At 43.2% G+C, this 18,425-nt stretch overlaps 2 protein-coding genes across 3 annotated transcripts in view; both read left to right on the plus strand.

The window, feature by feature from the left end:
* The window catches only part of cbfa2t3 (CBFA2/RUNX1 partner transcriptional co-repressor 3), a 41,236-nt gene extending 27,470 nt beyond the window's left edge, over positions 1-13,766 (plus strand). Inside the window, exons 6-12 of one of the 2 annotated variants that reach the window (XM_054608625.1) lie at positions 2,026-2,309; positions 2,994-3,079; positions 4,138-4,423; positions 4,966-5,034; positions 5,762-5,815; positions 7,298-7,488; positions 7,955-13,766. In XM_054608625.1, coding sequence (XP_054464600.1) covers positions 2,026-2,309; positions 2,994-3,079; positions 4,138-4,423; positions 4,966-5,034; positions 5,762-5,815; positions 7,298-7,488; positions 7,955-8,335 — 1,351 coding nt within the window. In that variant the 3' untranslated portion in view covers positions 8,336-13,766. The remainder of the gene's footprint in view (positions 1-2,025; positions 2,310-2,993; positions 3,080-4,137; positions 4,424-4,965; positions 5,035-5,761; positions 5,816-7,297; positions 7,489-7,954) is intronic. The other variant, XM_054608633.1, reaches the window with a different exon arrangement.
* Positions 13,767-14,722: 956 nt separating this feature from the next.
* On the plus strand, positions 14,723-18,348 carry pabpn1l (PABPN1 like, cytoplasmic). Its single transcript, XM_054608644.1, is given in 7 exon segments — positions 14,723-14,993; positions 15,969-16,095; positions 16,633-16,700; positions 16,791-16,897; positions 17,029-17,116; positions 17,690-17,780; positions 17,783-18,348. Coding segments are annotated over 7 exon segments (789 nt in total). The 5' UTR covers positions 14,723-14,921; the 3' UTR covers positions 18,019-18,348.
* Positions 18,349-18,425: the final 77 nt, after the last annotated feature.

The following is an 18,425-nucleotide window of genomic DNA, read 5'->3' on the forward strand; positions in this document are numbered from 1 at the left end:
GGGAGCTTTGGTTTGCAATTGTCCCACATTTCTCCCCACGCTCTGCTTTATTCACAGAGTTAAGAAGATGACACAAGACATTATTAGCTGGCATTTCTCTTTTCTTCCTACTTCTCTTACTGGCTTTCTCTTTCTTTTCTGATAAATTCTTCACCTGTCTCTCTCTCTCTCTCTCTCTGCCTCTCGCTCTCTGCCGCTGCCTGACCCGCGGGCTCCCAGCAGCTGTCCATATGTCAGGGATGTGTCCAGATGGTGATGTGCTGACCGTAACACTGAACACATCCTGAGCGGGGTGTGGGGAGGTGGGCGGTGGGTGGTTTAGATGGGACTAGGGGTTGGAGCTGAATGTGCAATCCCACTGTAATCTGCACACCTCCGCCTCCTGACCTGTGGTTTATACACAGCAGGAGAGGCTCAGTGGAGGAGGGGGAGGGTTCAGGCTGGGCCAGGGCCTGCATCGTGCCAGCTGTTCCTCTGAGTTGTCAGCTACTAGAGCCAGGGATGTGTACGTGTATAGTCCACATACACTAATATACACATGGATAACCGAGCACACACACACAAACGCATAAACACGTCATCTACGTGGGGCAGCGTTGCATTTATTCGCCTCTGATCCCCGGGATGATAAAAGAGTGATTTGCATCGGAATGCCTGGCTATTGCCATCCAGCTAAACAGATTAATATCAACACTCCCATTTAAACTGTCCAGATGGCTTGAAAACACAGCCTCTCTCACACACACACATACACACTCACTAAAAGTACACAGACACAAATGAGTGTCGCTAAACATCTGCCAAACACACAGCATTCAGCCCACATTGCCCCTTAAGCCCGAGAGCAGGGTGGGAGGGAGAAATACTTGCAATCTAAGAGTCGGCTGAGGGGATATTCAGATTAAGAGCTTGAGACGAAGGGTGTACAGTTGGACTTGACTTTGTTTGATACATAAGGCGTACAGCTGTACAAAAGCTTTGGTGGGGCACTGCCTCACTGTAACTGAACAACAACAGCTCTCAGCAGGGATACGTGTGTGTGTGTGTGTGTGTGTGTGTGTGTGTGTGTGTGTGTGTGTGTGTGTGTGTGTGTGTGTGTGAGTATGTGTGTTTACATACACCATGTAGGAGATGTTTAAAAAACAAGTTTGTCTTACTAGCTAGACACTCCCCAAACAGGTATAGTCAGGTATAGAAATTCATCTGCTATTTCTTTTGACGAGGGCATTTTTTAGCCTCTTGATTTGAATTCAAGGGCATGCCGGGCTTTGCTTGGGCATGTTTTCCCAAACGATGAAGTCATACACTGGCATTGCATATTTAGCCTGGCAAAGTCATTGCACAATTTTCACATTACTCATTGTGGTAGTAGCACAAAAGTTATTTCTCTCTCTTGAGACGTTAATGTGGTGTCAAAAATCTGTTTCTGGATAAAACTGAAGTGAGAAATGAGCCATGCAGTGGCAGATTTATTCATTAATGAGGGTAGTCACGTTAGCGTCAAAACCATTTTTGAGTGGTCCAGCGTTCATCTGAAGCAGCTGAATGGATTCTTGGTTTGACATTTGTGTAATAATGGTACATGTGGTAGTAGGAAACAGAGCTTATGTGATGCAGTCTGCCTGTGCAGGAGGCATTGCATATAATGGCAAATAAACAACACTGGATTTTACAACAAAGTTGTGTTCTGTTTTGTTTTGTTGTAGATCATATTATACCACATCACATCCCACTGTGCTGCAGGCCTTATTCTGTGATTAAACCCTTTCACTGTAATACCATGTGAAACCTTTTGGCTCAGTTTGTGTCCATTTAAATTCTGGATGTTTCATGTATTTATTAACATAGTAGTTTTCTCTGGGTCTACTTTTTGATACTGTATTCTGCGTAGTGCTGGCATTGTCTACTGGCTGGCTTAATTTTCTTAAATATATCAGAGTTGCTACAAACTGCTCATTATAATCACAAAAGAATCATAGTATCATGTTAAGCCATGTTAACCCTCTCCCCTGTCCTCCTCTATAGGACCAAAGACAGCTCAGAGAGAGATGGGTTGCACCCGGAGCACATGGCTAAGAGGCCTTGCACCATCAGCCCCAGTCAACGCTTCAGCCCCAGCACGGGTCTTCCTGCTCACCCGCCACCCAACGGCCTCCCCACACACCCTCCCAACGGCCTGCCCCACCCACCTAACCCCCAAATGGGACCCCAACACTATCGCTTAGAAGACATGGCCCTGGCGCACCAATACAGAGACGCTTACAGACACAATGAACACCGTGACGCCCGGGACCGGCACCGGCAGACAGGTAGGACGGCTGCATTCACAGTGTCCGATAGATCCATAGATATACTCCTCAGTTATATGGTCAGACTACAGGCTGGTGAATATGTAAGTGGGCTGTCTGTAGAGAACAAAGGCCAGTTGTCAGTCCAGCGTGATAATCCTTGTGGCAGTGCGTCTATATAAAGACCACATCCATACATGCCTATATGCTACTACAACTGTGGCAACCATATATGCCTTCCTTCAACTTTCCCAAAAGGAAAGAGAGGAATTCTTAGCCAAGTTGTCCTACTGATCAGACATGAGGCAATCACATAGGCACATGACATGCTTTTTATTTGATTTTAACCTAAACTTTGTTAACTAACTTCAGGAGTAATAAAATACAATACAATAAAAAAATAACAAATCAGAGGAGAAGAAAAAAGTAAATAACTGTCATCCAACCAAACACAAATATGGACAGACACACTCACTAAGTAAGTTATTGTAAGTGTGTGAAAATAGAAACATTTTCAGTATTATTATTTATTAGTATTCAGTATGACAGTCAGGACTGGGTTCAGAGTTAGAAATCATTCCTCTTTGTCAAACATGGACATAGCTAGTTAAGTATCCACCCTGCACTGGAGTGTTTTGCTGCTTGGTGTCAGTAATACAGAACTGTTTATATGTGCAGAATCTCACCCGTGTGTTTTTCTTTTAGCAGTACATGGAGCGCGCCAAGAGGAGGTGATTGACCACCGTCTTACAGATCGAGAGTGGGCAGAGGAATGGAAGCACCTAGATAATGTATGTATCAGCATGGTGGCCGAGTTTAATGCTTCCCACCTTTGTTTAATTCATAAGCATCGTGGAGCAGTGGGAAATAAAGCAGGTGATTTAGTTCATTTTAGTAGAACGTGAACTGTTGACAAACAGAAAAACCTGCATCCCATCTTACCACAAGAGGTCTGTGTCAGTGTGGTGAATTAACAACAAACAGACACCTATCTGGCTTCCTTTAACCCAACTCAATGAAGACAAAATCACATTCACTAGACACACAGACACGCACAGTCAGACACGCACACACAGAAACAGGGCCCCAGATGGAGCTCAGGACCCAGCAGAGCGCAGCTCCAGCTGGGGAGAGCAGCTGAGACAAGAGCTGCAGTCATGGAGAGAACCGGCCAGGCCTGGACCCCTGCCAAATTAGAAACACTTCACTGAAATAAATATAGCTAACTCAGAGGGGGGGCAGGGGCTGCAGAGACAGAGGGAAAGAAGGCAGAGACAGAGAGAGGGAAAGATGAATGAGAATAATGATATGGTTTGAATGTCAACCATGCTAAACCCATTTAGCAGAGCGGGCAACTCTGGAAGCACAGGACACCGTGGAAAAAAAGTGACACTGTTTACAACAGAGGTGGGGGGGGAGTGGAAATCTGTTGAGTTGGCAGGGAACGGAGCAGAAGGGTGGAAGGAATTGGCTCAACTTTTTTATCAGCAGCCCAGCTGTTACATTATCGCTGTTGCAATACTCTTAGACATTGAAATTCACTGACGAGCACACAATCCATGAAGAGAACAGGGCGAGACAGAAACACAGAGTCACGCACAAACACGCATGTCTGTTTTCCCCCCATTTTTTAATGGATTTATCAAGTTCTGTCATTTCAAAAACTCTACTGCTGTGTTGTGGAGAAGATCAAGTTTGACCTCTTTTAGTTTTGTGGGGACCTGTCCTGTCCATGTGTTTGGGTCGTAGGGATTTACATTTATAACTAAATGGAGTACAGTTGAATTTCTCCTGTTGATTCATCCCAAATTAACTGTTTTAACTCATCCCCAATCCTTTCCCATTGCAGCTCCTGAACTGCATCATGGATATGGTGGAGAAGACGCGCCGCTCTCTGACGGTGCTGCGCCGCTGCCAGGAGGCTGACCGGGAGGAGATGAATCACTGGATTCGGCGATACAGCGACGTGGAGGAGATGAAAAAAGGTGGGAGCAACGGACAGCACTGCCTTCCTCCTCCTCCTCTTCCTCCTCCTACTCCTCACCACAACTCCTCCTCCAACACAGCTAGCAGCAGCGAGTCACTGCCCATAGGAACTTCCTCGGCTGCTGAAAGGCAGACAGGCAGACAGACAGGTAGACAAACACACGCAGGGTATGTTTGGTGAAACAAAACACTCACAGCAAGGTAGGGCTTATTTGAAAAGCTGAAAATGCCTTAATATATCAATTTGGACACAAAAATGTCACTTAGATTATCACATTCTTCTGCAAATGTACAAATTTAAGCTCAAACTGTGAGGCAATACAAATCTGGTTGCAACATCCTGGATCTTTAACCAACTGATTGCACCCTTATGTTGCCAGCATGCTCATTCATAATTAAGATTTGTATTCACGTCTAACTCCCGTATTCTCATACCTTCCCAGAAATGGTAGAAAAAGTTGACAACAGCGTATTTACTGATGTTGCCACACACATAGTGAGATTTGGTCCTAAAATAGAATTGGAAATATAGGTGAGACGTGGATGTGTGTTTGTGCAGATCAAGAGTCTATCACTGTGTGTGTGTGTGTGTGTGTGTGTGTGTGTGTGTGTGTGTGTGTGTGTGGGTGTGTGTGTGTGGGTGTGTGTGTGTGTAATTGAGACTGAATGTGTGCCTGCTTGTGTGTTTCAGAGATCCACAGAGACTTCTTACACAGGCCTCCCTCAGGATACCTGCCAGAAGAAATCTGGAGGAAAGCTGGTAAGAGCCAAGAATCCCCTTCTCTCTATTGTCTTCATGATTGACCTCACACTGACTAACAAAACACACAGAGTGACCGTCATCAGTCTTCACGGCCCTCACCCCTGGCCAAAGAGACAGACAGAGCAGAGGCCTTACAGCAGTGAGTCCATCAGGGCAGAGGCTTGGAGGCCCTCTGTGTCATTAGGGCTAAATGCCCTCCATCTGTCACCACCATGAAAGACCACTGCAGTTAAAGCTGCAGTGAAAATGCAGTCACCTGGCCCAAAGCAGGCCGCGGCAGCACATCTAACACAGATTGGAGCTTAACTGGTCTCCATTGACCTGAGAAACACACACACTCTCAAGTTTTTAGACTTTTTTTTATTGTATTTGTTATCTAGCCACATGCACGGGACACAAACATAATTCTGAAGTGGATCAAATACAGACATTTAGAAAAACAAACCAAATAATCTTGACAGTGGTTATTACTTTTGGCTCAGTTTGTGTCCAAAGGGAAGTGTTGCATTGCTTGGGCCTTCTTGCACACTGCATCTTAGATAGAGCCCATCCCAGGAGTCATCTGGCTCAGCCCTTGTTCCTCCCCAGTCCCAGCACTATTATGTTGCAGTCATACTCCAATACCCTGAGGAGGAAAGTTGCCACCTGCTGCTGTTGGCAAGATACTGTGCTGCATTTTCACCAGTAGAAAAATCTCTTTTAATTGCAGTTGTTTTTCGTACAGGTACTACAAGCATCCCGCTCTCCCCAGCACTAAAGCACCTCCAAAACAGGCAGGGTGAGTAACAAATCTCACTCCCAGCATCTCATCTTGGTTTGTGTGTGTATGTGTATACGTGAGCATGTGTCACCTCTATCTCAGCAGCCAGGTAGTCTGCCTGATGTAGCTGCAGCACCTCTTGCTTTTAATTAAAACCAGACACGTATTCTCTGGTCTGGTTCAGGTTGAAAGACTGCAGTGTCTTTGAAAAATAAGATCTGAAGTGTGAAAAAGCAGGCAGAAATAACACGTCTCAGGGACTTGCCAAATCCCTGCGGAATTAAAACGTTAATATTGCTGTCCCCGTGTTTTCCATTAAGTGCTAATTGCCCCAGCATCTGCTATGCAGCTTCCTTGATAAGAATTAATTAAATTTGCAAACTAATCTTAGTGGTGCATGCATTAGGCCAGATAATTGAGAAGCTCGGGATAATGCAGATAGTGTTTTGCAATGAAGAGAAGAAAGAGGAGGAGGGAGGGTATCAAGAAAAACAGCGAGCAGAAATGAAATGAAGGATAAAGGTGGAGAGGGAATGATGGAATGAAGGAAACCATTGAGAAATGTGTCTGAGTGTGACTGTGTGTTGAAAGGATTGACAGAATATTAACTTTTTAGCATCGGAATCAAGCTCACGCAGCCATGCACATATACGCAGCAAAGTGTTGGATGAGGCTCCCTCCGCTGCCTATCTTTTTGCACAGTAGTTTGATACAAGTTGAGTGGAGCTGCAAGAAAAAGTGACAGTTATGGAGGAGGTGGAGCAGGAGGGTGAAAAGTAATTTCATCTTTAAAAACGTTGGCGTTTTATTCATAAATGGTGTATATTTGGAAACCTATTTCTCAGGTTTATAAAGCCCTAGAAGAAAGCATGCACTGTACATGTGTTGTGCACCGTGAGGCCAATAATGAAAGATGGCAAAATGTAATCGCTTCTGCCTCTTACTGAGAGGAGACTGCGGGAAGTTTCTATTTTTTGACTGCCATCTGGAAAAGAGTCTACACACCTGCTTATTGTAAAAACACAGCCTCCTCACTCATACAGTTTGTGCTTCTGCTGGAAGAACAAAAGGCCCCATGATAAAATCTACATCGTAGGAAGCCCTGTAGCGGGGATACGGATGCCCACGGGTGGGGAAATTATTCTCTCTTCACTGTGAAATCTGTCTTACAAATTCTATTCAAATTATTCTTATGACAAGATGACAATCATGCAAACAGGGAATCCCAGGATGTTGTTTGAACAGCCAAGTTAGAGACAAAACTTTGGAGACATCTGTTGTTGTCAGCACTAGAAACGATTGTGGCCAGACGTGTTTGAATTAATTATTGAAGTCTGGCTGATTCCCTTTTCTGGCAGAAAGTTTTTAAATCTTGGATGATGTACATCTGTTCGCTGAGACACAACAACATGGCAGCCTAAAGAGCCTCAAAGGATGACAGAGCAGGCAGGACTGGACGGTTGTTGTAAGCACTAACACCTCTCTCTCTCTCTTTCTCAGAGGAGGCAGTGAATGAGGTTAAGCGACAGGCAATGTCAGAGCTGCAGAAGGCGGTGTCAGACGCGGAGAGGAAAGCCCACGAGATGATTTCAGCAGAACGCTCCAAAATGGAGAGGGCGCTCGCCGAGGCCAAGAGGCAAGCCTCTGAGGATGCACTAACAGTCATCAACCAGCAGGAGGACTCCAGTGAAGTGAGTATCACAGACCCCCCACTCTTTAACGCGCTTTTGCTCCAACCATCAATCCTTTACTTTGCTCCCCTTATCTTCCAAGTTGTCCTGTAACGTGTAATCCATACAGCTGGCTACTCTTGGTTTGGTGCTGCACCAAGTTGTCATCATTATTAGTAGAAGCAGTCCAGTTGCCTGAGTAAATAAAAGCAGACGGACCCAGATGGTTGGAGCAGAGTGCCAGGCTTAGGTCATTACAGAGCAGTTGACCACCACCTGCTGGTAACACAAACCAGTGGCCTTGAACCAGGACTTAAATCCTTCAAATAAAATCCCTGTGCAAAGAGTTCCGGCTACTATTTTAAAATGTTATAAAAAATATTTATGTTAGGTTTAAACATATATTGATGTAAGAAAACAAAAACCTTCCTGGAACAAAAAAGAGACTTATTTTTATCAACCCACTCTCTCCCCACTGTCTCAACAGAGCTGCTGGAACTGTGGGAGGAAAGCCAGTGAGACGTGCAGCGGCTGCAACACGGCTCGCTACTGCGGCTCCTTCTGCCAACACAAAGACTGGGAGAAGCACCACCATGTCTGTGGTCAAGGCCTGCAGGGGCTGCCAGGGGGCAGCAGTGTCCCTCTAGGCACCCCCTCCTCCTCCTCAGCGTCCTCCGGTGCACCCCCTACCCACTCGGAGAGCACTCCTCCAGGGGCCTTGTCCTTGGCGGGCCAGAGCAGTATTGCGGGAGGGCCTGGCAGCGGCAGTGGAAGTGTCTCTGCCAGCCCCAAGGAGAGCAGTTCCAGCAGTGCCTCTCGCTCCACAACTCCAGCTACCCCCGCCCTACTGGACGCCACCTCTCGTTGACATCGGACCCTTGTCCCTTCCCTGCATACTGATGCGACGGTGGCCACACTCCACATAAAACCAAACTGAGGAATCTTCATTGCACACTGCTCCCTTTCCTCCTCCCCCTATTTCAGTCCTTATGTCCCTCTTATACTAAGCTCTTCTGAGAATCTTCTCACTACCTGATAATAGACTGACTCAACTGGTCACCTTCCCCCCAAAAAATGCTTTTTTTATCTTTGTCTCTTTTACAACCACAGCCACAAATACAAAGATTCCAGCCTGGGGTTCAGTGTAGTGGAAAGCATGAAAAGTGTCTCCTATCTCTGTGTTCAGTCACAGAAACATATCACATGTGTTTTGCTGAAAACATGAGCTTTGACTTGAAGATGTGGCTAAGATGTGCCCTCATTGATGTAAGCACGTTAAATACTGTCTGCATGAGGACACAAGACAAGGGCTGTGGTAGGCAACAGTGATGGGGGGACGACTAGGCTGATTAGCACTTGGATTGGATTTCCCTTTAATTTAGCACCAATGAGAGTGCAGTACTCAGCCCTGAGATGTGCACTACCAGTGCAAACAGTTCACTGATGTGGCACTTATTGTACAGTGTCCTAATGGAGACAGGCAAGGACAAAATACCTTTTTTTTCAAATGGATGAGGGAAGGGGAAAATACTCAGAAACACAGCTTAGTATTTATTAAACGTTTCTTTCTGGCTTTAATGGAAAATAAAGAAAAGTCCAAATATTCTAAATAAAGAATAGTAGTGATGATGATGCTGATAATGATAATGATATGAAAATGAATTAATTTTAAACTGCTAACTACCTTGCTAGCGAGCCAAGAAAATCTACACCGGACTCACCTCTCTGCACCATTGTGAACCCAAATGAATTCAAAGATGACAAATAACATGATCCAAACCTTTGTATTACACTGCCAAAGTGAGTAAGTAAGCGATAAGGAGAAGCACTCATCTTATAACCAAACGCAAAGCAACATCACCTCTTCAGCAGATAAGCCAGCCCTGAGAGGACCAGGCTGCAGAGAAGCTGCAGAACGGGACCCAGAGAAAGTCAGACGTTTAAAAAAATAAAACTGTGACGTGCTTTGATCTGCAGCTGCCTCCTGTAGTCTGGACAAAGCTACAGCGATTCCTCAGTGATGGCCCAGACTAGTGAATAAGGACAATGCTGTGAACTTGCCTACAAGAAAGACTTAATGAAACGGATGGAAACCCTGCCACAGTGTGATTTTTTTTGTTTTGTTTTGAATGGTACCAGAGAGGACAGAGAGGAAAAAAGAGGAAAGTAAAAGCTACACAGCCTCAAAGGAGATGAGATACATAAATGGCAAAGGAGCTGCCAAAAACCTCAAAACAAGCTTGAAAACATTGTCCAACATTGCATACTACGACGTATGTAAGTCTTTTTTTTAAAAAGCTCCACAACAAGGAGATATTTCAAGGATTTGCTGTTACCTTTACGTTCACTCCCTCCTTTTTCCAAAGCATGATAAACAGATGAAAGAGCCTAGTGAAGGGCAGTGAAGACTTGGTTCTCCTCTCTCTTTCTACCTCCCCTCACCCCACACCTCCCTTCTACTGCTCTTCCCCAACGACTTGACTCAAGTCGGCCCCAAACCCCCCGCCTGCTTCGGACAGAGCTGCGGAGCAGTCTCGTGGGAAGGGTTCGAAAACCTGCTTGTAGATATTGTTCTTCTTTTCAAATTTAAATAATGTCTCTTGTCGCTGATGTCCACATGTGCTGCCCTTGTGTATATCCAGAAAGATGAACTTTGTTTTGGTTTTGTTTCCTTTCATTTTCCTCCTATAAGTTTGGGCTGAGCGGTGAGGTCCGACCTAGGAGGACACTCGCTGATGAGAGGAAGCCCTGCATTGTACTTATTGTTTGATTTGTTGTATCTATATTAAGGAGATGAAACCCCTCTTGTAGAATATTTTGTATTGCTCGCATTGTGAGACAGTGAGAGGACGGAGGTGCAATATGAAGAGAATTCAGCTACTGAATGGAACCTCAGAAACTGCCCATAGGGTGTCATATAATATAGATACATATAAATATATTTAAAGTAACATCGGTAACTTAATGTGAATGTACATAGTATTTAAGGAGGTCCAAAAATGTGTTTGCCAAATAACAGAAACCTTTAAAGTTTAACGTCCAGATTATGATTTTTTCACAGTACATTTAGTTCTCAAATTTATCAATCTTTTTTTTTTCTCTCACACAAGTTAATCAATTTCAATTTTCACTCAAATCAAAGTGTCATGTGACCCTGAGTGGAGGAGACTGTTGGTAAAAAATGCATGTAGCTGAAAATGGATGAAACAGATCAAGGGTGGATGGACACTACAGGACTGAATTATTTAGTCCTTAATTTATAATATACGAACATCCACATCCTATAATACCATAAAATATGTTTATGTTTAACTTTAATCTTCTTTATTTATATCCGATGGTGCACTTGGGACTCAAAAGTCGTGTCATGCTTCATTCACCCCCGGTCTGTTTACATCCTGCAGGAGGGGACTCAACAGTGTGTATTGACATAAAAGCCCAAATTTATTCAAAGTTTTGAAAAAAAAAAGGTGAAAAAGTCATGGCTCAGTTACAAATTTAGCTAATTCTCAATACATTTAGGAATTTTCAACCTTGGTATATCATGTCAAGTGTTCTGTTTCTGCCACTGCAGCGACCCTCTCATTCTCTTGGTCCTCATCAACCTCTGTGTGTGTGTGAGTGTGTGAGGTTAGTAATATTTGTTACCCCCAAAGTACAGGGAAAGCCGTTACTGTAGGATTAAGTGAAATGCCGGTGTTAAGCTGAAGTAAACCCAAAAGCTAATTTTGATATCCAATCTTTGCAATGTTGCTTTTTTAACAGATTACTGCTTATTTGTAAAGATGCACGTTGAGCATAAGCTTAAAATCTTTTTCCAGACCAAGAGAGTAGTGTCACCTCTTCAGGTTTTCTTTTTTCACCATTTCAGCATTACCCACATGCTCCAGCAATATGCTCGCCTCTGCTAAACACATGAATGCTAAACAGTCTCCAGGCCTTTACTTAAAGCAACAGAGGGCCTGTAGCAGCAATGCTCTCACAAATTTAATTTTGATCATTTAAAACGCTACAAAGTTGGCCTCACACACACTTGGACCAAACTTGGAGAAAACAATAGGTAACTTTCTTTTTGCCGTTATTGGCATAGGAAACATGTGAATCATTTTATTTGGACTTTCTGAGACACATAATTCAAATGGGATAAGCTACAAAGAACCCCTGCCTCTGTGTGTAACATTTATGTATGTGTGTTATGATTATTGTGATATGCTGGTGACCTCAGCCTTTTTGTGTCATTTCCTCTTTTCCCCCTGATGTCTAACTCCTCCACTACTACCCCAGACCGTCGTTCACACTAGCTACCTCCTGTGACCATACAGCTAACCACCAGGAGAGGTTGACCTGGACTTTTGAAAAGCTGGGCTGAGAGCAGACAAGGTGGCGCACATTCAAAAGTGATCACGTGAATCCGTCTGGAAATCATAAAAATTGTTGAAAGGAATTGCCATTAGTCTTGATGTTGAAAAGTATCCCTTCTCACCAGACCTCAGCTGTTTGATCCATAGGTTTGATCACATCCCACTAACCAAACTGATGCTGCCAGAATTTAGTAGTAGGTACACATACTGTACAGTCAAACTTGCATATTACCAAACTGAACACAGAATCAACCATGCCATGCCATTTGTTGTCCAAAACCAATAAAAGCACAGACCAAAGTACTCTATTGCCATAATAGGCTTTGACACAGTGTGTATTGACAGACCAGAAATAAGAAGGTTAGAGCTCCACCTCACCAGTTAACCAAAGTGTCTGAAATACACACAATCAGGGCACGAGAGTGAAGAGCATGTTTAATGAACTGAGTTTCAAATGTGTAGAGTTTTTATTCAAGCAATCAAAGCGCTTGTTGTCTACATATTGAATAGTGCTTCTATTAAACTAATAGAAGCATCTTCGTTAGAAAAGCCTACTGATTGCGTGTTCTCACAGTTACAAAGCCTTGCAGAGATAAAAATGAATGCATGGTGGGTGTGTGTTTGTGTGTGACTGGTGGTGTGTGTGCTTTTGTAAAAAAAAAAAAAAAAAAAAAAATAGAAAAAAAATCACACCTTTTTCTTTTTTTTCTCTCTACAAACTACTTGAAACTTTTCAGAGCTTTAATGAAACATCCCAGACAGATTAAAGTGGCAGATCGATTCACAATATGTAGCAACAGCTTTGTGCAGTAAAATACCAGGTTTGCGCACACTATCTGCATCAAAACAACATCATAATGACAGTTCCATTCAACTCTTTGATGCTTTGTGTGTGTCTCCTTGTCTGCAAGTAAGCCCTCAGATTAACTATAACAAAGCCAAACCCAGTAGACCACTTATAAATGACCAAAATACAACCAAAAGCTACAACATTCTCTTCAGATTTCACTTTGGTTAAGGTTTTTGTGCTTTGTCCCGGCATTAGATAACCTTAACATGGTCGATTGTGTGGGACATGTGGCTGCAGTCTCCATGGGAGAGAGCCAACTGTCCTTCATTGAAATTCTCCCTCCTGATTTCTTTTGACAGGACACAAAAGACCATGTTCTGTTACGCTGGGTGCAAACTTCATTAAGTCATGAAACAAAATGAGATTTGTGCCGAGGTGTCATACTCGTTTCTCTGTGAAGATATCATCCATGGCAAACGGATAAGGGCTCTGCTGTTGTGAATATCATCCAAGGGGTCTCCGAACACTTTACATCAGCCTCTTTTCTGTTTGTTTAACTATGTACATGATATGGGCAAAACGCATGTTTAGAAAAGGCAAATATTAGCAGGTTGGCATTCGTCTCTCTCTACCCCCAACCAGTAACTCTACCAATGAAATTTCAAAGCTCGTCTGATGTGATGGTGACACGTCCTTCCTGTGAAACAGGCACTGATGAATAGCTACAGTAGAAAGCTAAAGTGGCAAACACTTGTTTTCCCGAAAGCCATGGCTCAGGATGGTCCTGTTTTTACCGTTACATGAATTGAAAAAAAAAGGTTTATGTTTTTTTTTATGTGTAGGGAAGCATTCTATACTGTATTGTGCAATACATTATTACAGAACATGTTTCTGTAGGAAAAGGTTGGCCCTTTGAAGATCCTTCTCCTTTTGTTTTATTTCCCTCTTCAAGAAGGTCCTGTTGCCGTTTTTAGATGAAGTTAACTGTGCTGAAGAATTAAATTCTGATTTGTATTTATTTCTTGCATGCTTTCCTCCCTGTTGCTAATACCGCTCTTTAACTGTTCGCTCTGTTGGATGTGTGAAGCTGTAAAACATTCTAATTCAGGTTATTGTCTGTGTTGAACAATGTAACTGTGTAATTAAAACATGAAATGAAGTATTCATCACTTTTGTTGATTTTCTTCTTAAAGTGCAGTCTTATTCTGAGACCACATTCACAGAACAGGAAAATGATCCATTGTTATAAAATCATTAATCACACAAAGGCATTAGGTATACTTCATTACCTCATGTCTACAGAAAAATGATAGCAGCAGATTTAAATAACACATTGAAACATATATCTTTCAACTATAAAAACATCTTCTACAAAACATGACATACCACACATACGAATCTCAAACAATTTAATGTAATCAAATCTATTGAACGTTCTGGCCGGGTGCTTTAACCATAAGTCCGTCACTACAGACTCAAAACGTTGTTTATACCCACAGACTGATGTTTTGAATTGTAGTGGAGATCCCAAAGTGTCCATTGATGCCAAATACGTCAGACTGAATTTAGAAAATGTGTAGAACATGTGTAGAATACTTCCACTTAATGGGATAGTGCAGACATAAACCTGTTGTATTATGAGTGATAGCTCACTCAGTACGAGCATCATATAGCCTCAATGAACAACTGAATACATGAGACACAGTCGGACAGAAAATAGTTCTTCCAACCCTAAAACTTAGCTCGGTGATAAAGTAACCTTTACTCGTGTCCTAATTCTTCTGGTTACAAATTTTACATTTTACATTTTTTTTCAAATGACCAAATGACACTCAAGGATTACTTCAACACCCATTATGCCTATTAGAAATGTCCTGTAATTTTGTTCCAACAACACCAAATCCATTAAAGATATTCAGTTTCATTTTTGAAGTTGTGATACCATTTACTGTAAACGAATATAGATCTCAGCATTTATTAGTTGTGATTTAACCAGCTCTACATCTTGGGGGTGAGGAGGAGAGGGGGAGGGATGGACCCTTGTTGATGCGCCAATGGGAGGAAGACATCACCCAGCGTCCCTCTCACGTGTGCGCCGCTGTCAATCAATCCAGCGCGTCACGGGTCTCACTCACAGGTGATATCTATTAGCGTCCCTCATATGCTGTCAGGTGTCGCGTCTGCCATCAAACCCCTTTCCCCCCCCCTTCCTGTTGTGGGAGATTTTTTTTTTGTGTGTGTGTGTGGCGGTTATTTTGGCAACCTGCAGTCCGCTTTGCAGATGCCATGTTTGAGCAGTGAGCATGGCGGAACATCATCTGGAGTACGGCTACCTGGAGGGCGAGTCCATCGGGGAGCATTTCGCCGAGGACCCGGTGGGTAATGGTCGTTTAAAAGTGAATGAATGAAAGGGGCATGCCGTCACGTTCATGTGTCTGCACGCACGTAACGTTACAGCAGGGCGAAAGACAACGAGGACTGTGACGTTGGACTAAACCCAAGCTATGCTATGTGGTGTCGTTATCCCACTGATAAAACGTGGTGCGTTCAAAGAACGACCTCGGAGAGCCGCGTCCCTGAACGTTACAGCATGCTGAGGGACCCGTTCGGCTTGGAGCCAATCAGGTGCACAGCATGAGCCGGTTCAGGTATTAAACACAGTGTGGTTACTGGGCACTGAAATGACTGATGTTAAAACCCTGTTTCCTGTACAGATAATGTCCCGAAACCTCAGGCCAGCTACAGTTTAAATAATTTATTTATCAAAGTCCATTTGATGCTTTCACAAGATATTTACCTTGACATTTTAGTAATTTGGCTTCATAAATGCTGTTCAAGCTGTCCATGCCTTCTGGTCATTTAATTTTCTCATGTCCAACTAATACTTTTGTTTCATTGTAAACCATGAAATATAAATGCAATATAATTCTGGGGAAAAAGCCAACAAGACCTAACATGTTGGGTCCCCAGAATAACTTTAATGCTTCTCGTCAAAAACGCCACACATCTTTTGAGGGGAACACTTCTCATCTGAAACATAATCACTTATTTTGAGTTTTGATGATACAAAAAATCTCTTAAATGTTAATTTGCATTGAGATCTGGTAGCTCTGCAGTCCACAGCATATAATTCATATCATTTTTATTCCCAGATCAGTGTATGCCCTCAGCGGAAGCATCTTTATCTATTCCATTTCGGCCATTTTTTATTCTGGCTTTTATGTTTTATGCTCATTTATTTTTTTTTAATTTGTCCCCAGTCAGATCTTTTTTTTTTTAGTGTCAGTTGTCAATAAAAGCCACAGTGACTTCAATGTTCTGATTTCCTTGCTCGTGTGTGTGTGTTTCAGGAGCTGGCGGCCATCAAGGCCCGAGTTCAGGAGCTGGAGATGGAAGAAGAGACGGAGAGAATGAGGGAAGAGGAGGAGAGGTGTGATGCAGTCGACATGCAGCTCTTGACCAACAGCTCTCGGCTTGGTGAGACTTCACGTGCGTTTTCTCCGCCTCTTGGTTTGTTACCGTGTCACGTTGGTTTACAGCTAAACACTGATTATGCATTAGGGAAGCCTCGACAGCATTTTTTTTTTTTTTTTTTTAGCCAGGTGTGTGTAGCATCCCAGCCTCCAGGCAGGTGAGGTAGATGCATCCTTCACCATCTGGCTAACACCTGGGACGCTTCACTGTGGTCACAACAGTGTTCACATGTGCCTCATCACTGCCCAATGAGACGAAGCAGTGAGCTCCAGAGAACCAGAAGGGTCCTCCTTGCTGCCTGTGGCTATTTTCTGCCTGTTTGTGTGTGTGTGTGTGTCTCCTCATCCCTTTCACTTCTCTGCTTCCTCCCTTTTGGTTCGTCCTCAGAGGGGAGCCATAGTCTGAGATATGTTTTAACGAAGATGATACAAGAGATATGTTGGTGAAATAATCCTTGTTCACGTCCCCTGTATATGCAGTATTTACTTCCTACTGCATGCACAAGAGCAGTGTGTACAGTTTGTTTTGTTTCCTCCACAGGACCTTTCTACAATATGACTCCTGAAGAGAGGATAGACGCAGACAACAGATCCGTCTATGTGGGAAATGTAAGACTTGTTTGTCTTTTCCTCATACTTGGCATGTTTTCTTTATCTTTTTTACGTTCTTGATCTGACACACTGTTGAACAAATCCCAGGTAGACTATGGAGCTACTGCAGATGAACTGGAGATCCATTTCAATGGCTGTGGTCCTGTCAACCGGGTTACCATCCTGTGTGACAGGTTCTCCGGCCATCCCAAGGGGTGGGTGCAGCTTGTGCCTACAGTTTATACTTTTTTTTCTTTTTTTTTTCTACCTGACAATGTATGACCATAGAATACAACTCTTAAGCATGTTTTGTAAAAACAATATTTTTTTGTTTTCCTTTTCACAGTTTTGCTTACATTGAGTTCTCTGATCGAGACTCTGTGCAGAGTGCTATTGGTTTGCATGAGACCTTGTTCAGAGGAAGAGTCCTAAAGGTGAGGAGCGTCGCACTACATGAGAACCCTTAAACTAGCTGACTACTCAACTATCAGTCAAATATCAGAGGTTCCACACAGCGTACAGTACTACTGACGAGACTTTAGAATGGATAGATGAAAGGTATGGGCATGTGTTTGATTTGATATTGTGAATGATATCGATAGGAGCGTGTATTTTTTTTAAGTCTAGACTTTGATTGGTAGAGCTCAAGTTGTGCCCATAATGTTCATAACCTGTGTTGAGCACTTCCTTGTACCATGATACCCCCTTACCCCTCCTGCTGAATTGATAAATGCCATTTGGTCCTATGTGCTGCAGTTACTGTAACCTCACTCACCTTTCACTCTAGTAATGTTACTTTTTTTTTTTTTTTTTTTAAAGTGAACCAGTCACAGTGCCCATTAAGTTAAAATTGTCCACATCTTGAGCTGGTCTCTTGGATTTGAATAAATTGTACTTGTCTTTCTCTGCATCAAGATTATCATTAAAGAAATACCATGGTTGCTATTCAGCAGACACTGATCATTCTTCCTAAACATCACACTTACACTGTGTTCTTTGGCTTGCAGGTAATGCCCAAGAGGACCAACATGCCAGGTATCAGCTCCACAGACAGGGGAGGACACAGAGGTGGCCACACCAGAGGCAGAGGCCGTGGTTTCCGCCCCCTCGATACCAGAACAGCTCTCGAGGTAGGTTCCGGTACCAGTCGATAAGGCCACAGCACCAAACCCCCCACCCGTACTACGGAGGTCCCTCAGTGGGGAAGAGACAGTGGGGACACATGGACTACCAGGAACAGATGCCTAAACGTTACCCGTGTCTTCTTCTCATCACCCCACCGTCAGAGGAGATGGGGCCGGGGGCGAGTGGACAGCACTACCCTCAACAGCGCTAGCACCATCCACAGCATACATGCGTAGAGTGGATGAACAGAACTGATCGTTTTAAAGCAGTGTTTCCAGGCGTTACTGAGTTGAGCATCATGTGAGATGCCAGCATGGACAGAAGAGATGACTTTCTAAGTTGCATCAGTGCTTTAAGAGATGTAGAGGATGAAGACTGGGGCCAGAGGTGTTGCATTATAAGCTTATGTTGCTATGAATGCATGGGAAAATCCTCAAATTGTTATCGCATCTTTAACTGTTTTCACAAACTGATGCAAATGTATTGTGTTGCTGCCTGCAATGTCTTGTATAAATCCTCCCTATGTATAACTTATAAGTTCTTTGCTATGTAAGTGAATAAATAAAACAAAGATCTGCTAATTAATTTGTAGTAAAATGACATGGAGTGATGTGAAGC

The sequence above is a fragment of the Anoplopoma fimbria genome, chromosome 2 (assembly GCF_027596085.1).
Source record: "Anoplopoma fimbria isolate UVic2021 breed Golden Eagle Sablefish chromosome 2, Afim_UVic_2022, whole genome shotgun sequence".
NCBI classification, from domain to species: Eukaryota; Metazoa; Chordata; class Actinopteri; order Perciformes; family Anoplopomatidae; genus Anoplopoma; species Anoplopoma fimbria.